Source organism: Stegastes partitus, unplaced genomic scaffold, assembly GCF_000690725.1.
Source record: "Stegastes partitus isolate 25-593 unplaced genomic scaffold, Stegastes_partitus-1.0.2 Scaffold144, whole genome shotgun sequence".
Taxonomy (NCBI): Eukaryota; Metazoa; Chordata; class Actinopteri; family Pomacentridae; genus Stegastes; species Stegastes partitus.
Window position 1 is genome coordinate 303839 of NW_007577875.1, and position 21714 is coordinate 325552.

The window sequence follows — 21714 nt, forward strand, 5'->3', positions numbered from 1 at the left end:
CTCGTCATAAATTCCCGCGCTCACGTGGAACTTCATCTCGGCGTAGTAGTCGTCGTTGTCCACGCTGAAGATCTTGTAGTCGGACAGGATGTGGAGCAGCTCCCACTCGCCCTGGTTCATGAAGACGCTCTTGTCCTCCCGGAGCTCCTCGGGGCTTCGCATCAGGGTGATGTTGATGTCGTCAACTGCAAATCGAACACAGCATCGAGAGCGGCATGAAACAGCCATGGCAACAAGTCAGCCTTCACCCGGCGCTCCGCTCAGCGAGCACATGTCACAGCAGGAGAGAGCTGATGGATGCACCCAACACAACAGAGGCTCGGCTCAGGAGCCACAAGGCTCGGCGCCGTTTTAAAGCCGGTATTGATTAGATTCAGGGTTTTTTTCTTTCCTCTTCTGTTTACTGCACTTTGAACGCAGTTAATTGATTCATTTTTAGTGCAAAATGCAACTTATGGAGGATCTTCATTTAATCTTCTGATGGAAATTCAACCGTTTTTTTATTTTGAAACAACAAATGTCTGATGAACAAACTCCGTCATACTGGTGTGCAGCCAGCTCTGGAAGGTGAGGCTGCATTTCTGGACGTCAAACGGGAAGTTGTAGATGTTCAGCGTGCAGGCCGTGACCACCTGGATGGGCTTGTAGTTGCGTACGAGTCCATCGTGAGTCACGTAGACGTACGGGATGTCCGGAGACTTGCCCACGTCCACGCTGCAGGCAGAAATGATGACAGTAATTCCATTTAGCGCAGCAGAAAGTGTGGAAATAAGAACGTCTAACAGCAGCAGCTCTTACAACTCGTTGATGAGGATGTCGGGAACCCAGACGTTAGCTGTCGGGATCGAAACCTGCTTGACTTCATCAAAGTCTTCTGGATTCCACACCAGGAACTCATCGGTCCACGACTAAAACATTCAAGAATGTTAGAAGAATAACATGTATAATAGTTTAAAAGAAAAGCAAAATATTTAACCAGAAGGAAGATTAGTGAAAAGTGCAATGACTGTAAAGACCACATAAAATAATTTAAAGGTATCAAGCAGTGCATCAAATGTCTAATTAACTGTAATGCAGGAAGACAAACTGACATGTTGTGACTTTTCCTTTCTCTTACCTGTCTGTACCACACGTATGTGGTCAAAACCTGGTTTTTCTCATCCTTTAATGAGACAAAAGGACAAATTGTAAGGAAATACTTTCGTATTTGTCGTACGAGCCAAGTTAATATTGCTGCACATGAGGACGGCTTTTATGAAATTATCAAGTTAGTCCAACGTCAGCTAACCTAAAGTGTTACAGAACAGAAAAAAAAGATTCAAAACGATGTAACACACATTAAAAGACCTACAAAAACTACCCTAACTACACTTATCCATGTATACAAAAAGCAATGTTTGAGGTCAGCAAAAAAATCATCTTTTAATCTAAGAGATAGAAGATTAAGATAGAAGACCTACAATCCTGAACTCAAGACAAATTAAGTTATTAATTCAATTTCATCAAATTACCTCGACTTGAATGCAGTTTTCTCTCAACTGGTGCAGAAATGTGAGTTGAAATTCCACTAAAATGTCAACCATCAAAACAATGCTCACACCTCCACAGCTTTACCTGAATCAGTAAAACAGAACCTCAGTCCTGAACTCACCACACTGAGGATGGAGTAAACCATGAGGTCTATGGCCACGATGGTGGACGTCCTCCAGTCCTTCACCGGCCTCACACCTTTCTTGTAACCGCCGCTCAGAAAGTCAGAGAGTCGCACTAAGGTGGCGTTGGCAAACCTCCCGGTGCTGCCGCCGGCCTTCTTCGCTGGAAAACATCATCATCTTAATAATAGACAGAACTGTGTTTATCTTAATTAAATGTGATAAAAGGAAAATCTGTGAACAATATTTGAATGTATTTATGAGTGATGAAGCTCAGAGCACACATCATTTATAGATTCTCCTAATTCAAATAAACAGTTTCTCATGTTTGACAGAAATCAAAAAAAGCTGAACGCATCTCAGACATACACAGCAGGTAAAGAAATCTGATAAATATATATAAAATAAATTCTGTTTCTGCTCATCTTTTCTTTTCTTTTCTTTTTTAGTGGCAATTGTGGAAGTAACTTTCCAACATGATTCAAAATAAAATGTTTTAAAGGTTTTCTTTTTTAAATGTATTTTATTTTATGAAAACCAGCAGTTTCCTGCTTTTTTTTAAGCAACATTACTTTAAATACTGTGAGCTGTAATATTTTAAATAACAGCTTAAATTCCCATAAAATACTTCTATATTTTAATTTTTTTTTCTTTTTCAGCACAACAATGTTAAAGTTTCATAATCTTCAATACAATTCACTAAATAACAACTTTTAACACCTAATAATGGACAACAAAATCACACACTTTATATTTTTATGCACTTTGTGTATTTTTGGTCTCATTTGTTCAGAACTGTGAGCTGTAGTATTTCTTCATTGCTTTAGTTTAGTTTTAATTCCAAATAGGTTTTAACGTACTAGGACTGGTTTTAGTACAAAACAGTAAATACTAAAATGTAGATTTTAAAAAATGAAATCAGTAGCAGCAAATACAAAAACAGGAAAAAAATCAAAATATTTCCATTATTTTCTGACTAACATCCTCACAGATTCTACAAGTTTATATTAGTATTGACTTTTTAACACAGTGTTGCATTTATAGTAAGTTTATCAGCAGAAGGACATGTAAATAAATCTCCCAAACTGTACAAAAATAAATGTAAAAGTCCAATTAAGATGTGTTGCATGGACTAAAACATGCCATTTTCTGCAGATCTTTGTTGAATCTAAAACTCCAGATTCATCAGAGTGAACGAACTCTGTGCTGCCAGAAGCTCAGCGTATAAACCAACATCTAAGTGCATGTGCTGGAGTGTGAATCAGAAGTACCTGTGCAGGCTCTTGCCGCTCCGTGGAGCAGGAGGAACGCCAGCGCCGTCCAGGCCGCCGAGAGTCTCATGGTGTCAGTTCACCTGTGTTTTCTCCTGCCGCTCTGATGAAAGGCCTCGGGACGCCTGACAGCCGCCTCCTCCATCTCCGTCCACTATATGCATGGCTTCACCCGCATCCACCATCACAACCTTGTTAGTGTCGCTGTGCTCAGGAGGGTGTATCCGTCGGCTCTGACGCCACTCCTGCTCCTCCACACAGCGAGGCTGAGACGCTGCTCAGATGTAAGTCACAGCTCTGAGACTGGATGGTGGGTTACACTGGAGGAGTCATCTAATGAAGAAATACTGAGACACCAGTGTGTTATGTAGAGATGATCAATTAGGAATGTTTACCTACAGATAGGAAGGTGTCAGCATTTTCAGTTCAAGGGCATTTTGTTTATTATTTGTCGCTTTTAGCTTCTGAAATCGGTTAAAGTCCTGATCAGAGGACACCACTGTCGGGGTTTCCAGCCACACTTATGAGTGAGTTTGAGCTGATTTATTCAGAAAATCTCTCTAAGATAAAGATACTGTGGTCCACTTGATCCTCACACACATTCACATTGCTTATAACTAAAACAAAAGACGCACAGAGAATAATTAACAGTTTTGTCTGCAGCTGTCAGAAGCACCAAACTCCAAAAACAACCTTTAGATTTGCTTTAGTTTGAACACATCTGTGCACCATCAGTATTCTCTACTCACTGTGCAATATGGATCAAATCTGTGCAGCATCAGTATTTATTATCTCAATACTTCTACTCATTAGATTAGATTAGATTAAACTTTATTGTCATTACACATGTACAAGTACAAAGCAGCGAAATGCATGGTTTAATATGCACAATATCATTGTATTGTTTAATATATAGATGAATAATTTATGTGAAATTTCAATATTTTCCACATCCACATGAATCTGTGCAGTATCAACAGTTCTTACGTGTATTTTTCTGTTTAAAACAATTCTCTGCTCATGATTCCTACACATTTGCAGCGTCCCCTTTGCTGCTGTAACACTGAAAACGTCCCTACTACTGGATCAATAAACGCTTATTTTATCTTATCGTGTGTAATCCTCAGGCTCAGTAAATTAACCGTCTGTTCCCCAAAACCTCCCCAGCAAGTGTGAAAGGTTTTCTTTAAATAAATCGCCCCAAAAATACTTTATCAGAGCCAAAAAATGCAAAAAAAAAACCACAGAATATCACAATTTTTGCAGGTTCTTTGGCCGTCACGTCAGGAAAATGAACAAAATCTAAGCTTAAGTCATCATATTTCATCAAAATCACCTTATTCTACATGTCTCAGTTTAAAAATATGCCAAAAATAAACCATTTGCAAGTTTTCAGGTGATCTTCAGACTGTTTTGACACAGAACAAATCATAAGAACACACAGTAAAATATATGTAATAAACAGAGTCGTCATTGTTTTCCAGTGTTGGTAAAACGTGGCTACATTCAGAAAAATATTTCACATTTTGTTTCCAGATTTTTTTCCCCTAAATTTTGTCTTTTTTTTATGGTTTATGGTATTTTATCTGTGTCCTACTGCACAGACCACATTTCTGAGTTCTCTCTCCTTCCGGTCTGGTTGTTCTGGTTCCATCGAGGTGCAGGACTTGAAAAACTGAGCCCACAATGTGCAAAAAGAAAAAGATGTGACAGGAGCAAAAAAAAAAAAGCCACCCAGAGACAGCCCAGAGTTCAGAGGTTCAAAGCCTCGCGGAGCCGAAACACGACTCGAGCTTCGCTGGTGTTACATTTCCTACAGACGGATTCGGTGGCCTAGTTTCTCACTTGTCCGCGCTTTAATAACTAATGAACATGAGCTCTGCAGCCTTCGGGGCCTTGTTGCCGTCTTGTCTAAATGGATGCACAGCACGTCTGTAATTCCACAAAGGCGTCCCCGCGGTTGGTTCGACTCAAAGAGGCTTTTGTTGTCACTTCTGTCGCGTGTTATATTCACAAAACAATTCGTCCTGTGGCTATTAAAAAAAAACACACAATAGATGCAATCGTCTTGAGATGACGTTCAGAGTGAAGCAGCAGTGAAACGTTCATCTGCAGCCGTGTTGCGTAACATCATGTAACCAGATCTACTGCCAGAAGAACGAGAAGGTTGCAGATGCCGTCACAATTGCATTAATATGGATCGTTCCACCGGCAAATTTTTAACGTGATGCACTTTTGATATTCTTATCACGACTATTAGGGGGAGCCGACAGGGAATAGAGACGCAGCAGCCGAGCTCTGGATGCTGTGTGTGTTTTTTTTTCTTCTGCTGATCTATTTTGTGGCGGTGGGGTGGAGATTAAAGCGTGAATACAATATCATAACATCATAGTGGCAGTGAGGATGTTCTCCAGAGAGCTGCTTTATTATGCAGCATCACTGAGTAAACCTTTGCTGTCGGGAAACATAATAACTCGCTGGATACGATTATGTCTTTGTCAGACCGATGATGTTCCTGTGCAGCATCGAGGGCAGGTTGAGCCAATGCACTCTGCTTTCAGGCCACTGGGACTTTACTTTTGTTCATTTGATAATCATTTGTATTGGGAAAAACTAATTTCTAGACATTTGTCACAGTTTAAATACCACAAATACGACTTTTCATCTTGTCATTGTTGTGTGTGCTCAGATATTCACATGAACCAGCAGATACCAACAGTTCAGGATTCTTTATTTTCACTTTTACTTTAAAGTAAAATGATGCTCAGTCTTTCTGGTGCAAACTAAATCATCATAACTCACAAAAACAAAAGCTAAAACTACCAAATAAAAGTCACATTGCAATAAATCAGCGTCATCCTCTAACAGCATACAAACAACGCACATTATAATCTGTTCAGTTCTTATAAAAGCATCTCGGAGAGGAATCACATACAACGACTTCCTAAATCATGTTTTATATTTGCCTCCTCACAGGTATCAGAGAGGGAGGCTCTGTTGAAACCTTCAAACAGCACTTAAAAACATTTTTATTCTGGTCTTCTTTTTGTACAGTAAACTATAATATATGTGATGTTATTTCATTTTTATGTGTTGACCTTTTAAAGTGATTTGCATTTAGTGTTTTAGCTGCGTGTGTTGCACACAAAGTGGCCGTAATGTTAATAATAATGCTGATAATAGTAATAATATTAATCATTAGTAATAATAATCTTTTATAATAAATATACCTAAATTTTAAATTACGCTGGTTCCAAGTGTTCTGCTGTAACATCGCGACAAGCACACAACAACTGACTTTAGAAAACTTCCAAAGAGATTATTTTTAACCAACACTCTGCATTGAGTTAGGAAAATGATTTTTAACTGACAGTCTTCATTTGTCTGAAATTGTCCCGACACGTTAAGATGAAGGAGGAGATCTGAAATTTTAAAGTGATAAAAATGTACTTATCAAGCCATTGTCATAAATTACCTCAACTTGAATTTACTTTTAAATCAACGAATGCAGAAATTTGAATTTAAATTACACACAGTTTTAAGTTGATGCAACGTTATTATGTCAATGCACTCCACAGAAATAGTGTTTATTAGATTTTCATATCATATCTGCCATCAAGCATTTTTTTTAAGCTGACTTATTTCTCAGCTGCAAGGTGGCTCGGTGGTTAGCACTGTGGCCTCGCAGCTACAAGGTCACCGGTTTGCGATCTTTCTGCGTGGAGTCTCCATGTTCTCCCCGTGCAGAGTGGGTTCTCTCCGGGTTCTTCCTCCCACAGTCCAGAAACATGCTGAGGTTAATTGGTGATTCTAAATAGTCCGTAGGTGTGAATGTGAGTGTGCTTGGTTGTCTGTCTCTAAGTGTAGCCCTGTGATAGACTGGTTACCTGTCCAGGTGAACCTGCCTTCACCCTGAGTCAGCTGGGATAGACTCCAGCCCCCCATGACCCTGGTGAGGATTAAGCGGTGTATAGATGATGGATGGATGGATTTCTCAGCTGTTTTCTGATTCAGAGGAGCAACAAAGTAGGAAAGTAACGTCCACACCAATATTTGGAGCTTTTAATGGGGTCTGAAATAAAACCATAAAACCAATATATGAAGGCAACAGAGGCGCTTCTGTATGACCATGACTTTAGGTACAAACCCTCAGAGCAGTTAGCGAACACCAGCTAGCAGCTTGTCTACAGCTAAGTACCATGTTTCACTCTATTGGCAACAAATAAATACAAATCAACACTAAAAAATTAGTAAAAAACATCATTTCTAATCTAATGAGCTACTTCCAACCTGCTGGTTTCAGCTTTATTTGCTATATTTCTAGTTTCAATGCCGTGAAACTTCATTTATTCTAACTGCTAGTTTAACTAATGAGTAGTTCTGTTTTATACACGAAGGCTTTAAAGAACTACATTGAGAATCGCTGTAACGTAAGCAAGATGTGCTTTGCAGCATTCAGACATCTGTGGCAGTGCGGGTCAGTTGAAGCTCCAGCTGGCCCAGAGCAGCAGCAGGGTACCAGCGTACACGGCCAGCACCAGCAGGTAAAGGCGGAACAGCAGGCGGTCGAGCTTGGAGCAGAGGGCCAGCCACTCAGCCTGAGCCGCAGACTCGCCGTCTTCCTGGGACAAAGCCTGGCGGAGGGAAGCCAGCTCTCCGAGGAGCCACTCCAGTCCAGAGGGAGCGTCCTGGAGCTCGTTCAGGGACAGCAGATCCTCCTCCGGTGAGTGTTCGAGCTCGTAATCTGTGAGAAGACCAAGAAAATCTGGTTTGAAGATTCACGCTGTTCTCTGAATAAATGTGAACAATCAAAGCTGATCAGCAGGGATGGGACAACTCTCTAATTGCATATTAGTGGTAGTTTTAAAAAGAAACCCTCCGTTTTTAGAGCTCAAACAGGATGCAAAACGTGCTTTGGCTTGTTTTTATCCGAGCGTTCATTCACTCAGATCGTTGACTTGAAGCCCACCTGCAGACGGGTGGATGTGGTCGAGGGTTTTGATGGAGGTTAAGACGCTCTCGGTGAAGCCGTGGCCAGCTGAGCCGTACTTGTCCAGCAGGCAGGCCGACACTGACATCTGCTTGACCTCCTTCTCGCTGTGGTGGAGCAGCTTCACCACTAGTATGGACTTGGTCAGGCTGAGCATCAGCAGGGCCATGCACACGGCGAAGAACACGCCTGAGAAGTCAGACAACACCGCCTAGTTACACAAAAACAAGAACTGTATCCAATAGGGATGTCCGATATTGTTTTTTTTTTTTTTTGCCAATATCCAAAATGCCGATATCGTCCAACTCTCTACTTCTGATTCCGATATCAACTGATACCGATGTATGTTTATTGCTGCAGCCCACTTGTTCACACGCTTCACGATGCAGTTTGATGTCAAAATCCAGGTATTATTCTATCGGTTGTCATTATAGGCAAAGAAAACCGATAATGATATTGACAGATATTACATTTTTATGCTAACATCCAATAATGAGTGGCAGGCCGGATCATCCAGTCAGCTATGTGGAGCTACCAGCATCGCGCCACGCCGTCAGACAGAGAGTAATTAACCTGAAACCTGCTCTTGTTAACATGTTTTAACCTTATAAAGCCAAATGTTTACATGCAAACCATGCACTTCATTCTCTTTTTTACATATGCTTGGAATGAAAAACACAGTAACATGCAAACAGATGATATTTTCCATGTGAGCACAGCCTGAGGCGCAGCAAGGTCGTAGCCTCGGGAGCATCAGTGGTGCATCTTTAACACATAATGCACAGCAGCTGGATTAAATGTGATCATTTAGTGAAGACAATTCAATTTTGTTCATAAATGCCATGTGAACACAACACTGATGGACAAAACGAAGAGCATCAAATCCGAGGAGAGGCTACCGATGAGCGGAGTCCTGACGGCGGTGACAGGAAGCTCGTCCGTCAGGTTGACTCTGAAGACGGTGTAGCCCAGCAGGATGCTGATCTTGAAGGCGATGCGCGTGCCGCTGTTCAGAGGCAGGTAGAAGCTGATCACATCCACCAGCATGAGGAAGATGCTGGGGATGAGGAGACCCACCACATACAGCAGGGGGCGCCGGCGGATCAACACCTGAGTGAGAGATCAGGACAAGTCAGCTGGGATGTGAGAAGTAATATCATTCATTCAGGTTGGCCCGGCTGAGTGGAGGGATCATCCGTCCAGGCTGTTTGGTTGTTTTTGTGGCACTTCGCTCCAGAAGTATTGCCAATGTGACTCTGATAATCCACAAAACACACGATTCTATCTAATGGCTTTAAAAAAAAGATCTCTTGTTTAGTGGACACTGCGCTCAAACAAACACACAACTTCTAACAAAAACCTACACACGCCATTAAAAATGTAGAGGCAGCAACAGGATGAAAAATGGAACCTCGAGCAGTTTCTGTTTATCTATTTATATATTTTTCACGCCTGGCACGTTTAAACTTAAAGTCCTGCACCTTTTACAGAAACAGCACAACCATGATTAGAAGTAGAAAAACTTGAAGATCTCTTTTGTGCAGTACGACAAAATAATAATGCCATGAAACATTTTTTTTAAAAAGAAAAAAAATTGGTTTTCCTTAATTATTTATTTTACCAAAAAAAAGGAGAAAACTCTGTATCCAGCATGTGCAACAGTTTACTAAGTGCCCACATGTGGTACCAATACCAGAAGTAAACAATGAATCTATACGCTACAGATATTTGACTTTTTTGATTTGTGTCAATATTAAATACTAACATACATAAACACATCCTGCAGTTCAACCCAGCTCAGCCTGAAAGTCTTTGAATTTTTGCCATGTGACTGATGGTCACAGCTGAGTCACTCATGGCTGTACAGTTGCACCAAGACGTGCAAAATTTTTTGGTTTTTATAGAATCTGGTTAGTACAAACTACTGATTTTTAATCGATTATTTAATTGATAAAATCAGGTTTTTTAGCTTAAATTGTTGGATGTTGGATCTGTGCACCACAGATGAGTAGTTCAATGACCCGAAAGTTTATGATTCTGCCTGTTTTTGCAGCTTCTTGCCCTGATTAATAGTATAATTTGTTTATTTTTTAAAACATAGCACGTCTTTGGAGGGGTTCAGAGGGTTAAATGTGTTGGGTAGAAAACAACTCCAAGCAAACGTCCTTAAAGAATGATCACAACTAAAAGTGCGGGGCCAATGTCAGAGCCGATATCCAAGATGAAACAAGGAGAAAGGAAGACGGCCCCCCAGGATGAACTGCTGAGAGATCGCCTCAGGCAGCAAAAGAAAGAAAGGACGAGGAAATATCACAGGAGCAGCGTCTGATCTGCAGATGAAGGAGGCGACATCCTACCGGTGGCTAGAAAAAGGCCGATCTGAAGGACGGAGCCGAGGCTGTGATCACGGCAGCACGAGAACAGGCCCTGAGCTCCAGAGGCAGGAACCCACAACAAAGAGATGCTCCAGAGACGGACCAGCTCACAGCGGCGGGGAGTCGGACGCAAGCTGGGACGGATGCAGGCCGGGATAGCACGCGGGAACATCTGCGCCGATTAGGAGTTTAGAAGTGGCCGAGTCCCAAGTGGATGAGAAGAGTCGAGCCGAGATCCTGTGGGACTGACGAGCAGCTGCCGGCTAAGCAGCCAGACACGGCGGAGCTAACGAGGAGCAGGTAGTGACGGATGAGGCTGCTGAAGAAGAAGAAGGAGCTTGAGAAGATGAAGGGCTGAAACAGCAACAGGATCAGAGCCAAGAAGTCTGAAGCAGGGTTTGAGGTGACTTCTGGTTTAGCTCTGGATGGTGGCTCACGTCTTACTGGGATGCATCGCCATGGTAACTTAAGCTGAACTCCTGAGAAAAATGGCATCCCCAGTCCTGGAAGAGCTCCGTAGAGGGTCTCTGAGGAGGGCAACAGATCTGCTTAGAGCTGCTATTGCAAAGCCACTTGGTTGTTTTAAAGACATTTATCCTAAAACCTAAAACTCAGACGGACAAAACACCAAAGTCTTCTAGACTGTATAAGATTTGCTTTAAGACTCTTCATTGTTTTTTATATTTGATTTTTATTTGTTCCAAGAAGAAAAAAATCAAAATACTGGAGATCACTGAGTTCATCCTTCGCACCGCTACGAGGACAGTTTGATTTTTATTACTTGGTTATTGATTCTCTTCAGTTTCAGAGTTTCATGATGATAATCTAACTGAAAGCTGAATAACAAACCGTTATACATAATTAGTGTATTAACCCACATTTGTACTTTATTTGTCAGCTTTCCGTCTTGGATTTGGCTGCAGCAGCACAACTGGACAGCTCTTTGCCCGTATTATAGCTTCATACTGCTCATATGGGCTTATTATTATTATAATATGTTGTTCTTGTGAGAAATATCCAGCTCCATGTTTGGTGATCTGATCAGTTTTACGTGAACAAACTCATACCCAGACTCAGAAACCGTGGGTTGACTTACTGAGCTGTTTGTGTAAACGAGCTGTTCGGTTTAGTTAAGCTCGATAACAAAAGAAAACCTGACTATGCTGAACTTCTAGTGCAACAAAGAACCCTTAAACTCCCAGACAGCAGAAAAAAAACCACATTTTTTTTCCTGTGGCACCAACCTAAAATATATTTCACCTGTAATTGGTGATCGCTTTCTGTCCACCAACCAATTAATGGAATCTAATTAATGTGCACCAACAACTTGTGAACCGGATTAAAAATCAAGATAAACTGTGCAGCTTGGAAAGGACGCGACTATAATTCAAACACCGGGTGTATGTGTGTAGGTCTTGTTAAAGAAGACATCATTGCTCATGGGTAAATTTCACGTCAGAATGTTTACGGGCCGCCGGCTGATTAGCAGCACGTCTCGCGTTACAGTATCGGTGATGGAGTGCTAATAACAGTCATATTCAGTCCAATTGTTTCCAATTATAGATAACCACACACAGCCTGACAACCTCCAATAAATCCTAGTATCTCTGTCGCGGTGCTCGCGTCCCAGACCCTCTGCGGTGGTGATTAATGAAAGTCTGATCCTGTCGGAGAGCGTCGGCGTGTTCCCTCTGACTGAGGAGGATTCGGCCGACGCGCTGCTTCAACAAATAACGCAAGTAAGATTCACCGCAAAGGACCAGAAACCATCCGGGTCATTCCTATGAAAGCATCAGATTTATAGAACAATTTCTGCTCCACCATCTCACCTGTAGTATAAAATATGGATATGTTTTAAAGATCCATCCATCCATTATCTATACACCGCTTAATCCTCACTAGGGTCATGGGGGGCTGGAGCCTATCCCAGCTGACTCAGGGTGAAGGCAGGTCCACCTGGACAGATAACCAGTCTATCACAGGGCTACACTTAGAGACAGACAACCAAGCACACTCACATTCACACCTACGAACAATTTAGAATCCCCAATTAACCTCAACATGTTTCTGGACTGTGGGAGGAAGCCGGAGAACCCAGAGAGAACCCACGCTGCACGGGGAGAACATGGAGACTCCACACAGAAAGATTCTGGTGCCCCACCGGGACGAGAAACCGGCGACCTTCTAGCTGCGAGGCCACAGTGCTAACCACTGAGCCACCTTGCAGCTCTTTTAAAGATATTTGAGAAATTTTAGCACATTTTTTTTTTTCCACACATTGAAACTTGAGTCCATGTTTGAACGACAACATCTCACAAACTGTTCAAGATTAAAACCTGAAATTTTCACTGTTGTTTCTCATCATGTCATTGAATCAGAATCTGAAATATTAGAAAAATACATCGAATAATTTTTGATTAAGTTGAATTTTTTTTTTTTAAGATATTTTTTGGGCCCACCCCGCCCGCCGAGCTATCCGGGCGCCCAGATTAAGTTGAAATTTGACCCCCCAAAAAAGTAAACCCTCAGGAAAATCTGCCTTTTTGAGCACACCTTCACAAAAGAAAGTTGATAATGCAGAAGCCAAATTGTGATGTTCTCCTGAACCATTTGTGTGCATTCTGAATCAATGACATGACGAAAAATAGCACTGAAAACGTCAGGATTTTATCTTTAATAGTTTCTGAGATGTTGTCGTTCAAACAGTGGGAGGAAAAAAAAAAAAAAACTGATGACGTCGGGTCAATCAGGCAATTATCTTGGAAAACACTTGATATATCAGTAAATATCTAAAGTCTATGATAAGAAACAAACCAGAGGTGGTTGAGCAGAAGGCCCCGGGATGACTTTAGATGGAATAACTTCCTACACAGAGCTGAAGTCCTGACGATCATTTCCATCTACCTGCTTCTGCAGAGAACCAAAACTCTACCAACTAAAGCACTAATTACATTTCGTTGGCATTCAAAGCAAACACTAGATTCAGCTTCTTATCCATGATATCCGCCACACTAAACTCTCTCGGAGCCACTTTCCAACATTTTAGCTTTGATATCTGCTGTTTAGGGAAAAAAAAAAGTCAATTTTGTCTGTTTTGTTTGTCGCTTTTAACTCAGCTGGTTTCACTTCGTCAAGCTGTTTCGCAAAAGCGTTTCGCGAACACTAATCACACGCAGACCGCAGACGTTGCCAGCATCCCTCTTCACGACTTAGTGTCACTCACGCTTTTCTACATTTGTCTGCCGTGCACGAATCGTACCGTCGAGCTAAAAGCGCCCAAAATTAACACGAGAGGATTTGAGCTTTGTTGCAAATTGCTGCTCGCAAGTTGCACAGTTTTATGAAATGGACCCAACAGGGAACAATACGTGACAGAAAAGCCAAAAAAAATAAAGTTAAAGAAGCAGCGAATTATGTTAGTAGAATAGCATGAACATGTGCTTCTTTTTTTTTTTTACTCGAGGGGCAGAATGAAGACTGGTTTCAAGAAAAGCTCTCTGCAGGCTTTAAGGTATTTTTTGCAGGTAATTTACTGGCGCCTGTTCGTGTGGATTTGTTTGGGCTGAGCCATAAAAACGTCTCCCGGCCGTATACTGTAGCTCCGTCATCCTTTCTTCAGCCTCTTTCTCCTGTTTGTTAAAATCAACAGAAGCATTTTTTTGTTGTCGGTATTTTTTCTCCCATATGACATATCTATGCTCTGCAACAAAACTGCCGCGGCGCAACAATGTCCCAGCCAGCCATGAAATGCCTCCATCTCCAAAAAGGCTCTTTGCTCTTTGGGCTGAATAAATAGCAGCCCTCCCTGCTCTCCACCTGCGATGGGCTATGGGGCCATTTTGCTCGCCGCTAACAAGAAGTCCATTGATCAGGCAACCACTGAGACAGTCTCATTATGGCTGCTCAGCCTCCCCTGTCTATCAGCTTCCCTCTCTATCCGTCTCTCTGCTCGCCAGAAAACAGCCGCAGCCTCATCATTCGGCATTAGCTCTCCGGTTCAATCCATGAAGGTCGCAGCCAATTGCTTTGCACTTTACAATTCCAGTGCACAGCTTGACGGGGAGGAGAGGCAACCCGCAGCTTAAAGCTCGGCATCGACCAGCGATCCCAGTGCAGCTACTGGCTCGCTCATCGCGGAGCTGCAATATGAAACCATTCCATCCCAGTAATGTTAGAATAAGATTGAAAATAGGATCAATAATTATAACAACTTTATTTATATAGCTCCTTTAAAAAACTGCAACACAAACAGAAGGATACTCAAGAAGAACGAAACAAAAGGAGGAAGACAAGGCAGGAATAAAGGTGAAAATGGTGAAAGACTTTCAAAATGAATCAATGCAGCAACACCAGATAGAATCACATCCAAGTAAAGAGAAAGAAGAGGCGGGAAAACGGAAAATGGAGGGAAAACCATGAACACAATATTAGTTATAATAATAGTAAAATAAATAAAATAAAGGTGTAAATTAGTGAATAATAAAGGGTGAAAGAGAATAAAATGAACAATAAAATAAATAACATTTGAAAATCAATCAATGGATAAAGATTTTAAACATTAATCAATACAAGATAAAACACTAAAAAAACAAAAATATCATATCCGAGTAGGGAAAAGGAAGAAAAAAAGGAAAGAAAACAAAATTGAGACTAAAAACATAAACATAAGACAAAAAAGTAAATAAATAAAGTAAATAAATAACAGGTAACAGACATTAAAATTTACAACAAAATAAATACAATGGAAAAATTTAGAGTTAAACATGGGGAAATTTTTTAAAAATTAAATCAATACGACATCATCAGATAAAATACTAACAGAACCAAAAATACCAGATCCGAGTCAGGAAAAAGAAGAAGCAGGAAAAAAATAAAATAAATAAAAATAATTTGAGGGTAAAACCATAAACATAACAGTAAAAATAATGGTAAATAAATAAATAAAAGGCAAAAGACAATAAAATGAACAATAAATGATAAAAATGTAAAAACACACAAAACTAAAAATAATAATAATAGCAAATAAATAAAATAAAATGTAAATGAGTAAAAGAAAATTAACTATAAAATAAAAAATATAAAAAATCTATTATAAGATAAAAATAGATGACGTCACATAAAAACAAGCCTATAAGAAGTGATTTAAAGTAAGTATTTATTCAGTCATTCATTAGAACCTCCTTTTCCCTTTCTTTACATTAAGTCCTGTATTTGAATCCCCCCTCCCTGAGACCAGTGTGATGTGTGTTGGAGGCACATACGTTGAACTGGATGTGGGCGTAGTCGGTGTCGTCCTGCCGGATCTGCCAGTACTGAGAAGGAATCGACAGCAGCTCCCATTCTCCGTCGTTCATGAACTCCCTCTTATCGCTGGCGATGGCCTCGGCGCTCCTCCACAGAGCCAGGTCGATTTCTTTCACTGCGCACGGACACATAACAAAGAATAAAAGATGGCAGTAAGACGGAAAAACATGGATTTCCACCAGATAGTTCAGTTTTGTATTTCAGATATACAAGCAGCGTGAACTGGGATCTTCTCAACAGTCTCAACTGAAGGTTTATCAACAAATTTGAGAGATTTAAGCTCCTTAGCGCAACATAAAGATGTCGTTTTTACAAATTTGGCCAACAATGACAGGATTAGATTTGTTCGAGGGTTAGGAGCTTCATACAGATGTCTTGTAGAGGGTGTGTGGTGATTTGCATCATGCTGTTATGAAGCAGGTTCATGTTGTTCACAGAGGAATCAAAAAGGACCTTTTATGGACCAACTGATTCTCAGGTTGGGCTTTAAATCAAAAACTGAACAAGCACAGTTGGTTCATTTAATCCCAAATCATCAGGTTCTTTCTGCTCTACTGTCTTTGATTAGCTTGAAATTTTTGTGTCATAAACTATGAATATTTAAAATCGTATTTGTAAAATTCCAGCTTGATTAATGAAGTGCTGTCTGAGATATTTCTTTTTTTCTTAATTGCACTTTCAGCACGTTTGAAGCAGAGTAAAATTGGAGGCTGTTAATTCTCATTATGCAGTTGATTCAGAATCTTAATTATTGATAATTCCCAAAGAAATCACACAGAGCTGCACGGAGAGGATTTAAATGTAAAGACCTGCCGCTGTTGCTTGTCTTGTGTCGTGCTAAATTTAAAACATTTGGAGTTTGAACTGTTGGATTGAGGAAAAAAAAAACTATCAGGAGTCATGCTGACCTCCTTATAAAACCATCTTCATTCAGTCTCGTTTACAAGGTTCTTGTTGATACCATCATAGCCCTTAGACTGACCCAGCAGAGATCTGAAAGTGTTGAACTATTTGTAAGAAGTGTTGATTTGCTAAACTTTGGATACGATCCAGACGCATACTAGAGTCTGACTGGATGATCTGTTCATTTAGCAGCGTCCATCCTGCACTAAGCGTGACCCAAACCCATGAAAACTGAACAAACTACTGATCAAGACGGTTTGAAGCTCCAGAAAAACAAAGCCTGTAAATGCAACTAAGATCAAGAAGGTACACTCCATTAGTTGGAATCACTCGGACCAAAATCCTCCCCTGAAGCCTCCGACAGGATCAAACTTTTAAACGCTGACTCTCCTGAGCTCACGAGTTTCTCCAACGCACCCGAATGAAGCCAGCTGCGGAAGGTGAGGCTGCAGTTCTGCTTGTCGAACGGGAAGGCGTACATCTCCAGGCTGCAGGCCAGCACCGCCTGGATGGGCCGGTAGTTCTTCACCGAGCCGGACGAGTTGACGTAAACGTAAGGGATCGGGGGGGATTTTCCTTCTTCCACGCTGCACACGAAGGACGGAGGGGAGGAGGTAAGGTGACAGGTGAAAAACAACAGTCCAAAGCAGCAGTGCTCGAGTTTATTATAGTGAACTGATGCTGCAACATAAAACCACGTATATGTAGCAGAGAAACAGCAGGAGGATGATGACAGGAATTAGCTTCTGCTTGTATTTCCTGTTTATCAGCAATGAAGTATTTCTTAATATTTTTCACTGCAATCACCAATTTTCTATTACAATCGTGTTGTTTTGTTTTAGTGTAAGCTTGTGTTATTTTCTGAGAAGAATTAAAGGTAAAGTCAAAATGTCCAGCTGCACAAATCTACAAACTCTGATATATATTCATTTTAAGATTGTAGGGAATAAGGACCTGTTTTGTACTTGTGTTCTCACCTTGAGAAACCTCATCAGTCATGGCTTTACAGCGTTTAACCAACATTTATTAACGATTAACCGGCTAGTGATGCCAAAAACGAAGCGATCTGGCTTCAAATGCCTCGAAAACTCATCTAGTTTGAGCCATAAAAGAAAAACTTACATTAGTTCTGTGTGTTTAAAGAGTTTTTTTGTGTTATAAAACGTGTCCCAACACACTGTTCCTGCAGAGGCCATGTTTTCCAGCTAACTTTCATCTTAATCTCCCTTATATATTGACCCATTTTTCTACCACCAATTATCCAAGTCAGTCGTCTGTTCGGCTCATTTTATTGAGGATAAGTTGGATGATTTGGAACAGACTGCTGTCATACGCCGTCTTCTCATTCTGCTCATAACTACGTATCATCAGGACTGGAAGGTCAACGTCTTCCCAAAGGGCAGGACATTGATGTTATTAATACTGAAGGACACGAGACTCTTTCTGGTAATTTCTTACAATTCGCTCACGATAACGTCAGGAATCCAGATGGCGTCCGACGACAGCGAGATCTCGTTGATTCCGTCGAACTCGTCCGGGTCCCAAACCAGGAACTCATCCGTCCAGACCTGGAAGCAGCAGAGGAGGTATGTGCCAGTACAACACTATTTATCTAAGTATGTCACATAAAGATTTAAACTGAGCTGTGTTTATAATCTACTGTGAGATATTTTCTAAATGACTTTCCACTTTAACACCCTGAGTTTTGTAGAAGTTGTTAAAAGTTGACATGCAGTTGAAATCAGAGGGCTTCCATATTTGGAACTCTTTAATTATAAAAATTTGGATTTTATTAAGGCGAAAAATGCTTGTTTCCCCTAAACTGCACAATAAGAAACAACAACTCCAAGAGGTCTCCTACCTGTCTGTACCAAATACTGGTGGTGATGCTTTGAGTCTTTCCATCCTGGGAAAAGAGAAATGTTCTCATTGTCAGTTTTTAATGACAATATATTTATATGTTAAGGCTTCTGTAGTCAAGCTGAATTCAAAAAACAAAATGAAAACAAACAATTAGTTAAAATACCACCTTGTTGTGGCTTTTTATTTGGCTGAGAAATACAGAATGAGATTAACAGGACATACGTAAGAAAAACATTAAAACTTACATGTTTAAAGTGGCTTTTGGTCGGGATACACCGACTACAACCTGGTCGATTATCGCAACCGATATTTGGCCTTTCCGATTATCGATATTTTTTTTTAAATTATTGATAAATGGACTGTACTACTTTCTCTCTCTGTCTGTCGTCACTCTGTGGTCTCAGAAATTAGAAAAAACTGAACAAGAAACACAAACCAGGAAGTTAGCTTCTCTCACAGCGGCTAACGCTAACAGCTAGCGGCTAAGTTAGCAGGCAGCCACAGATTAACCTGAAACAGGTTCTGGGAAACAATAATTAATAAAACTTTTAAAAATGGAACGTAATGGGCAATTAAACGGTGAAAGATTGAGAAAATAGAGAACTGCAGGAGACAAACTGATCAATGTCAGTCACGTAAACAGAGGAGATAATTTAATTGCTCCTATTTCTAATTTACATACTCAGTAATAGTCACCGTTATGAATGAAGAAGTCTAGTTATGAATGAAAGGTCCTCGGCTATCACATGCTGTTTAAACATAATATGTAATGTATATCACATATCGGTGATCATTCTTTCTTGATTACCAATAATCACCAAACACATGTTGTACAACCCTTGTTTTTTTTTTAGTTATTTATGATTAGTTTTATCTTGTTTTGCAAACTGATGCACGTACACAGCCTAACAAATCTATCAGACCCCCTCCCAAAGTCAGGTTTATGCAACAGCTGTCCTAAATTAGCACCGTTGGTAATTAGAAAAATCACTTCTCATGTTTCTGTAACGGTTAATACACCAGTATGTAGAAGCTCTCTAACCCAAATGATATTTTTAATGCTAAAATATAATTATTATTGTTATCCAGGAATTTTAAAATGTACTGTTTTACAAAATAAATGAAAATAATAGTGAAGCACATTGTTGTTTCTTGAGCAAGATGTCAAATTATAGTTATTTACTGGCATTCCTGAACAGAAAGAAAGTGTTTTAGTGGTTGAATGTTATGCTTGATTAAATTCACCATTTGCTGCGTAAATAACTTTGATTTGATTTTAATAATATAAAATGTGTGTTTCATAATTAATGACAAATTAAAGGACAGAAAACTGATTTGCTGCAGCAGCAGTGGTGTGAACAGGGAAGCGAGACGCACCACATCCAGGACAGACTGCAGGATCAGGTCGATGTAGACGGTGGTGGTACTGGTCCAGTTGTGAACCGGTCGGACTCCGCAGTCGTATTTCCTCAGGAGGGTTCTGGTCAGCTGGTTCAGAGCCGATCGCTTCGGCTTCTCTGGCACACATTCAGCCAGATGGGCTAAAAAAATAAAAATAAAAAATGAAAGCTGGATTACCAAGTGGGAAAACTGGGGCCCTGGAGGGCCCTGAAGGCTCGCTGCTAAACAATTAGTTTCATTAATCTAGATTAATTGTAAATCAGTTTGGCGAGATTTTATGCTCCATTAACACACAATAGAACGTTTAGGGCCTAAAGGAGGCTCTTTTAGCTAATACTGATGCTCAGATATGTAGATGGGGCCTATGCATTTTTTATTTTTTATTATTTCCTTTTGTTCCAGTTTATCTTGTGGTGCAGGCATGGTTAATTGTTTAATTTAATTACTAAAACCTAATCTACTCATTGTGTTAGAGCGCTGGATTACTGGTTGAACATCGCTGGATTGTGCAGTTTATCCGTTAAATATAACACATTACAAAGAAAGCTGCTAAAGGTTTGTGAAATATATGAAATTTTTATCAGTCTGTCTGCAAAATGACACATTGACGGTGAGTCTAGTGTGCGTTATTGACACACCTTGCAGAAATTAAGTGTACATCCTTTGTCTAAGGCAAAAAACACATTGCACGTGCATTCTTTTCAACCGGATTTACCAGAATAATATGGATTTATTTGCTTATATTGGTGGATGTGATGCTTTACGATAACTAGCGAGCAGGTTTTCTGCACCGGTGCATTTATTATTGTGTCTAAAACGACATCATCGCACTACAAGTCTGCAAGAAAGAGACTATTTGAGCTGATAACTAATAGAAAAACATCACATTTCTGGAACAAAACTCCCTGCAGGTACACAAACACTTGATGTTAATGCTACTCAGGTAAATGCAATCATGTGATCATTTCTTTAAGCCAAAAAAAAAAAGAGCTTCTTACCTGAGAACGACAGGATCAACCAAATGAGAGACATCAAGCTGCAAAAAGAAAATATTCCCAAGTGTCACATCCAAATATTAGCTCTGTTAACACAAAGATATCCACAGTTTCATGACATAAGCAGCTGTACCGACTGTAGGAGAAGGCAGCGAACAGGCAGGTGGAGACATTTTGGTTGCACTGATATCGATTTTTCCGCCGCCCGCGTAAGGTGATACTGTTATGATGGTGAAAGCTCCCTGAAGGTTTGTGCTTGCCGCTGCAGAGGAGCATGTGGGTGTCTGTTGTCCGTCTGGAAACACACGAGTCACGAGGAGCAGAATAGAACAAGAGCTTCTCGAAATGGAAAATAAAGCTCTCACTGAGTTGTCACCAAACGGGGTTCCAGGACTTGTGCAATCACGGTGTAAAGCTGTTCTGGCTTTTGACACTTTAGTAGGATGCCTGATGTTGGTTCTGTTGGTTTATGCGCGCAAGAAGTTTGCTCGAGATAACACACGTCAAAAGTGATTAATGCAAAGTCTGAATTTAAAGATAAATACATGAAAACTGTATAATGGATCCAAGCTGATTTAACTGGGTTGAGCTGACTAATTTTACAGAAACAGAATGCTTCAAAAGAGGAAAATAAAGCTCTCACAAGCTGGTGAAGCTTCAAAAATACAGACGAGTGACACGTAACAGGGAAAATGTGGAACCCTTGACCCCTGCAGTGAAGGGATCCGGTTGCCCTGTTACGACGGGATGGTTCGAGTGTTTAACAGAGTCACTGCAAATCCGTCATAAGATGTTTCTATTCTGACGGCAGGGAGCTGAACGGTTTGGTGGAAATGAATGATCTGCTGTGGCCTCGTCAGTCGCCAGATCTCAAACCAAATGAGCTCCGGTGGGAGAGTTTCAACTGATGTTTCTTGTAGAATCAGTACCAAGGTGCACTGAAGCTGTTCTGACTTCTCG

At 40.5% G+C, this 21714-nt stretch overlaps 2 protein-coding genes across 2 annotated transcripts in view; both read right to left on the minus strand.

The window, feature by feature from the left end:
* The window catches only part of htr3a (5-hydroxytryptamine (serotonin) receptor 3A), a 7135-nt gene extending 4142 nt beyond the window's left edge, over nucleotides 1-2993 (minus strand). The window contains exons 1-6 of the mRNA XM_008279108.1: nucleotides 2924-2993; nucleotides 1652-1815; nucleotides 1118-1162; nucleotides 799-908; nucleotides 545-714; nucleotides 25-185 (exon numbers count right to left, since the gene is read on the minus strand). Coding sequence (XP_008277330.1) covers nucleotides 25-185; nucleotides 545-714; nucleotides 799-908; nucleotides 1118-1162; nucleotides 1652-1815; nucleotides 2924-2993 — 720 coding nt within the window. The remainder of the gene's footprint in view (nucleotides 1-24; nucleotides 186-544; nucleotides 715-798; nucleotides 909-1117; nucleotides 1163-1651; nucleotides 1816-2923) is intronic.
* A 4408-nt stretch (nucleotides 2994-7401) lies between these two features.
* Nucleotides 7402-20791, minus strand: htr3b (5-hydroxytryptamine (serotonin) receptor 3B). Its single transcript, XM_008279109.1, has 9 exons — nucleotides 20758-20791; nucleotides 19736-19899; nucleotides 18357-18401; nucleotides 17954-18063; nucleotides 16913-17082; nucleotides 15550-15707; nucleotides 8813-9023; nucleotides 7893-8102; nucleotides 7402-7667 (listed from the first exon to the last, which is right to left on the minus strand). Exons 1-9 carry the CDS (start codon nucleotides 20789-20791, stop codon nucleotides 7402-7404), a joined length of 1368 nt encoding a protein of 455 aa, XP_008277331.1.
* Between the last annotated feature and the right edge of the window lie 923 nt (nucleotides 20792-21714).

Coding starts and splice junctions, on each gene's coding strand:
- htr3b (XM_008279109.1), bottom strand. CDS start 20,791: ATGTCTCTCATTTGGTTGATCCTGTCGTTCTCAG. Junction 9,024..15,549: donor ACGCCCACATCCAGTTCAAC/GTATGTGCCTCC, acceptor TCTCTCACTCAG/GTGTTGATCCGCCGGCGCCC. Junction 8,103..8,812: donor CGTCAGGACTCCGCTCATCG/GTAGCCTCTCCT, acceptor CTGACTTCTCAG/GCGTGTTCTTCGCCGTGTGC.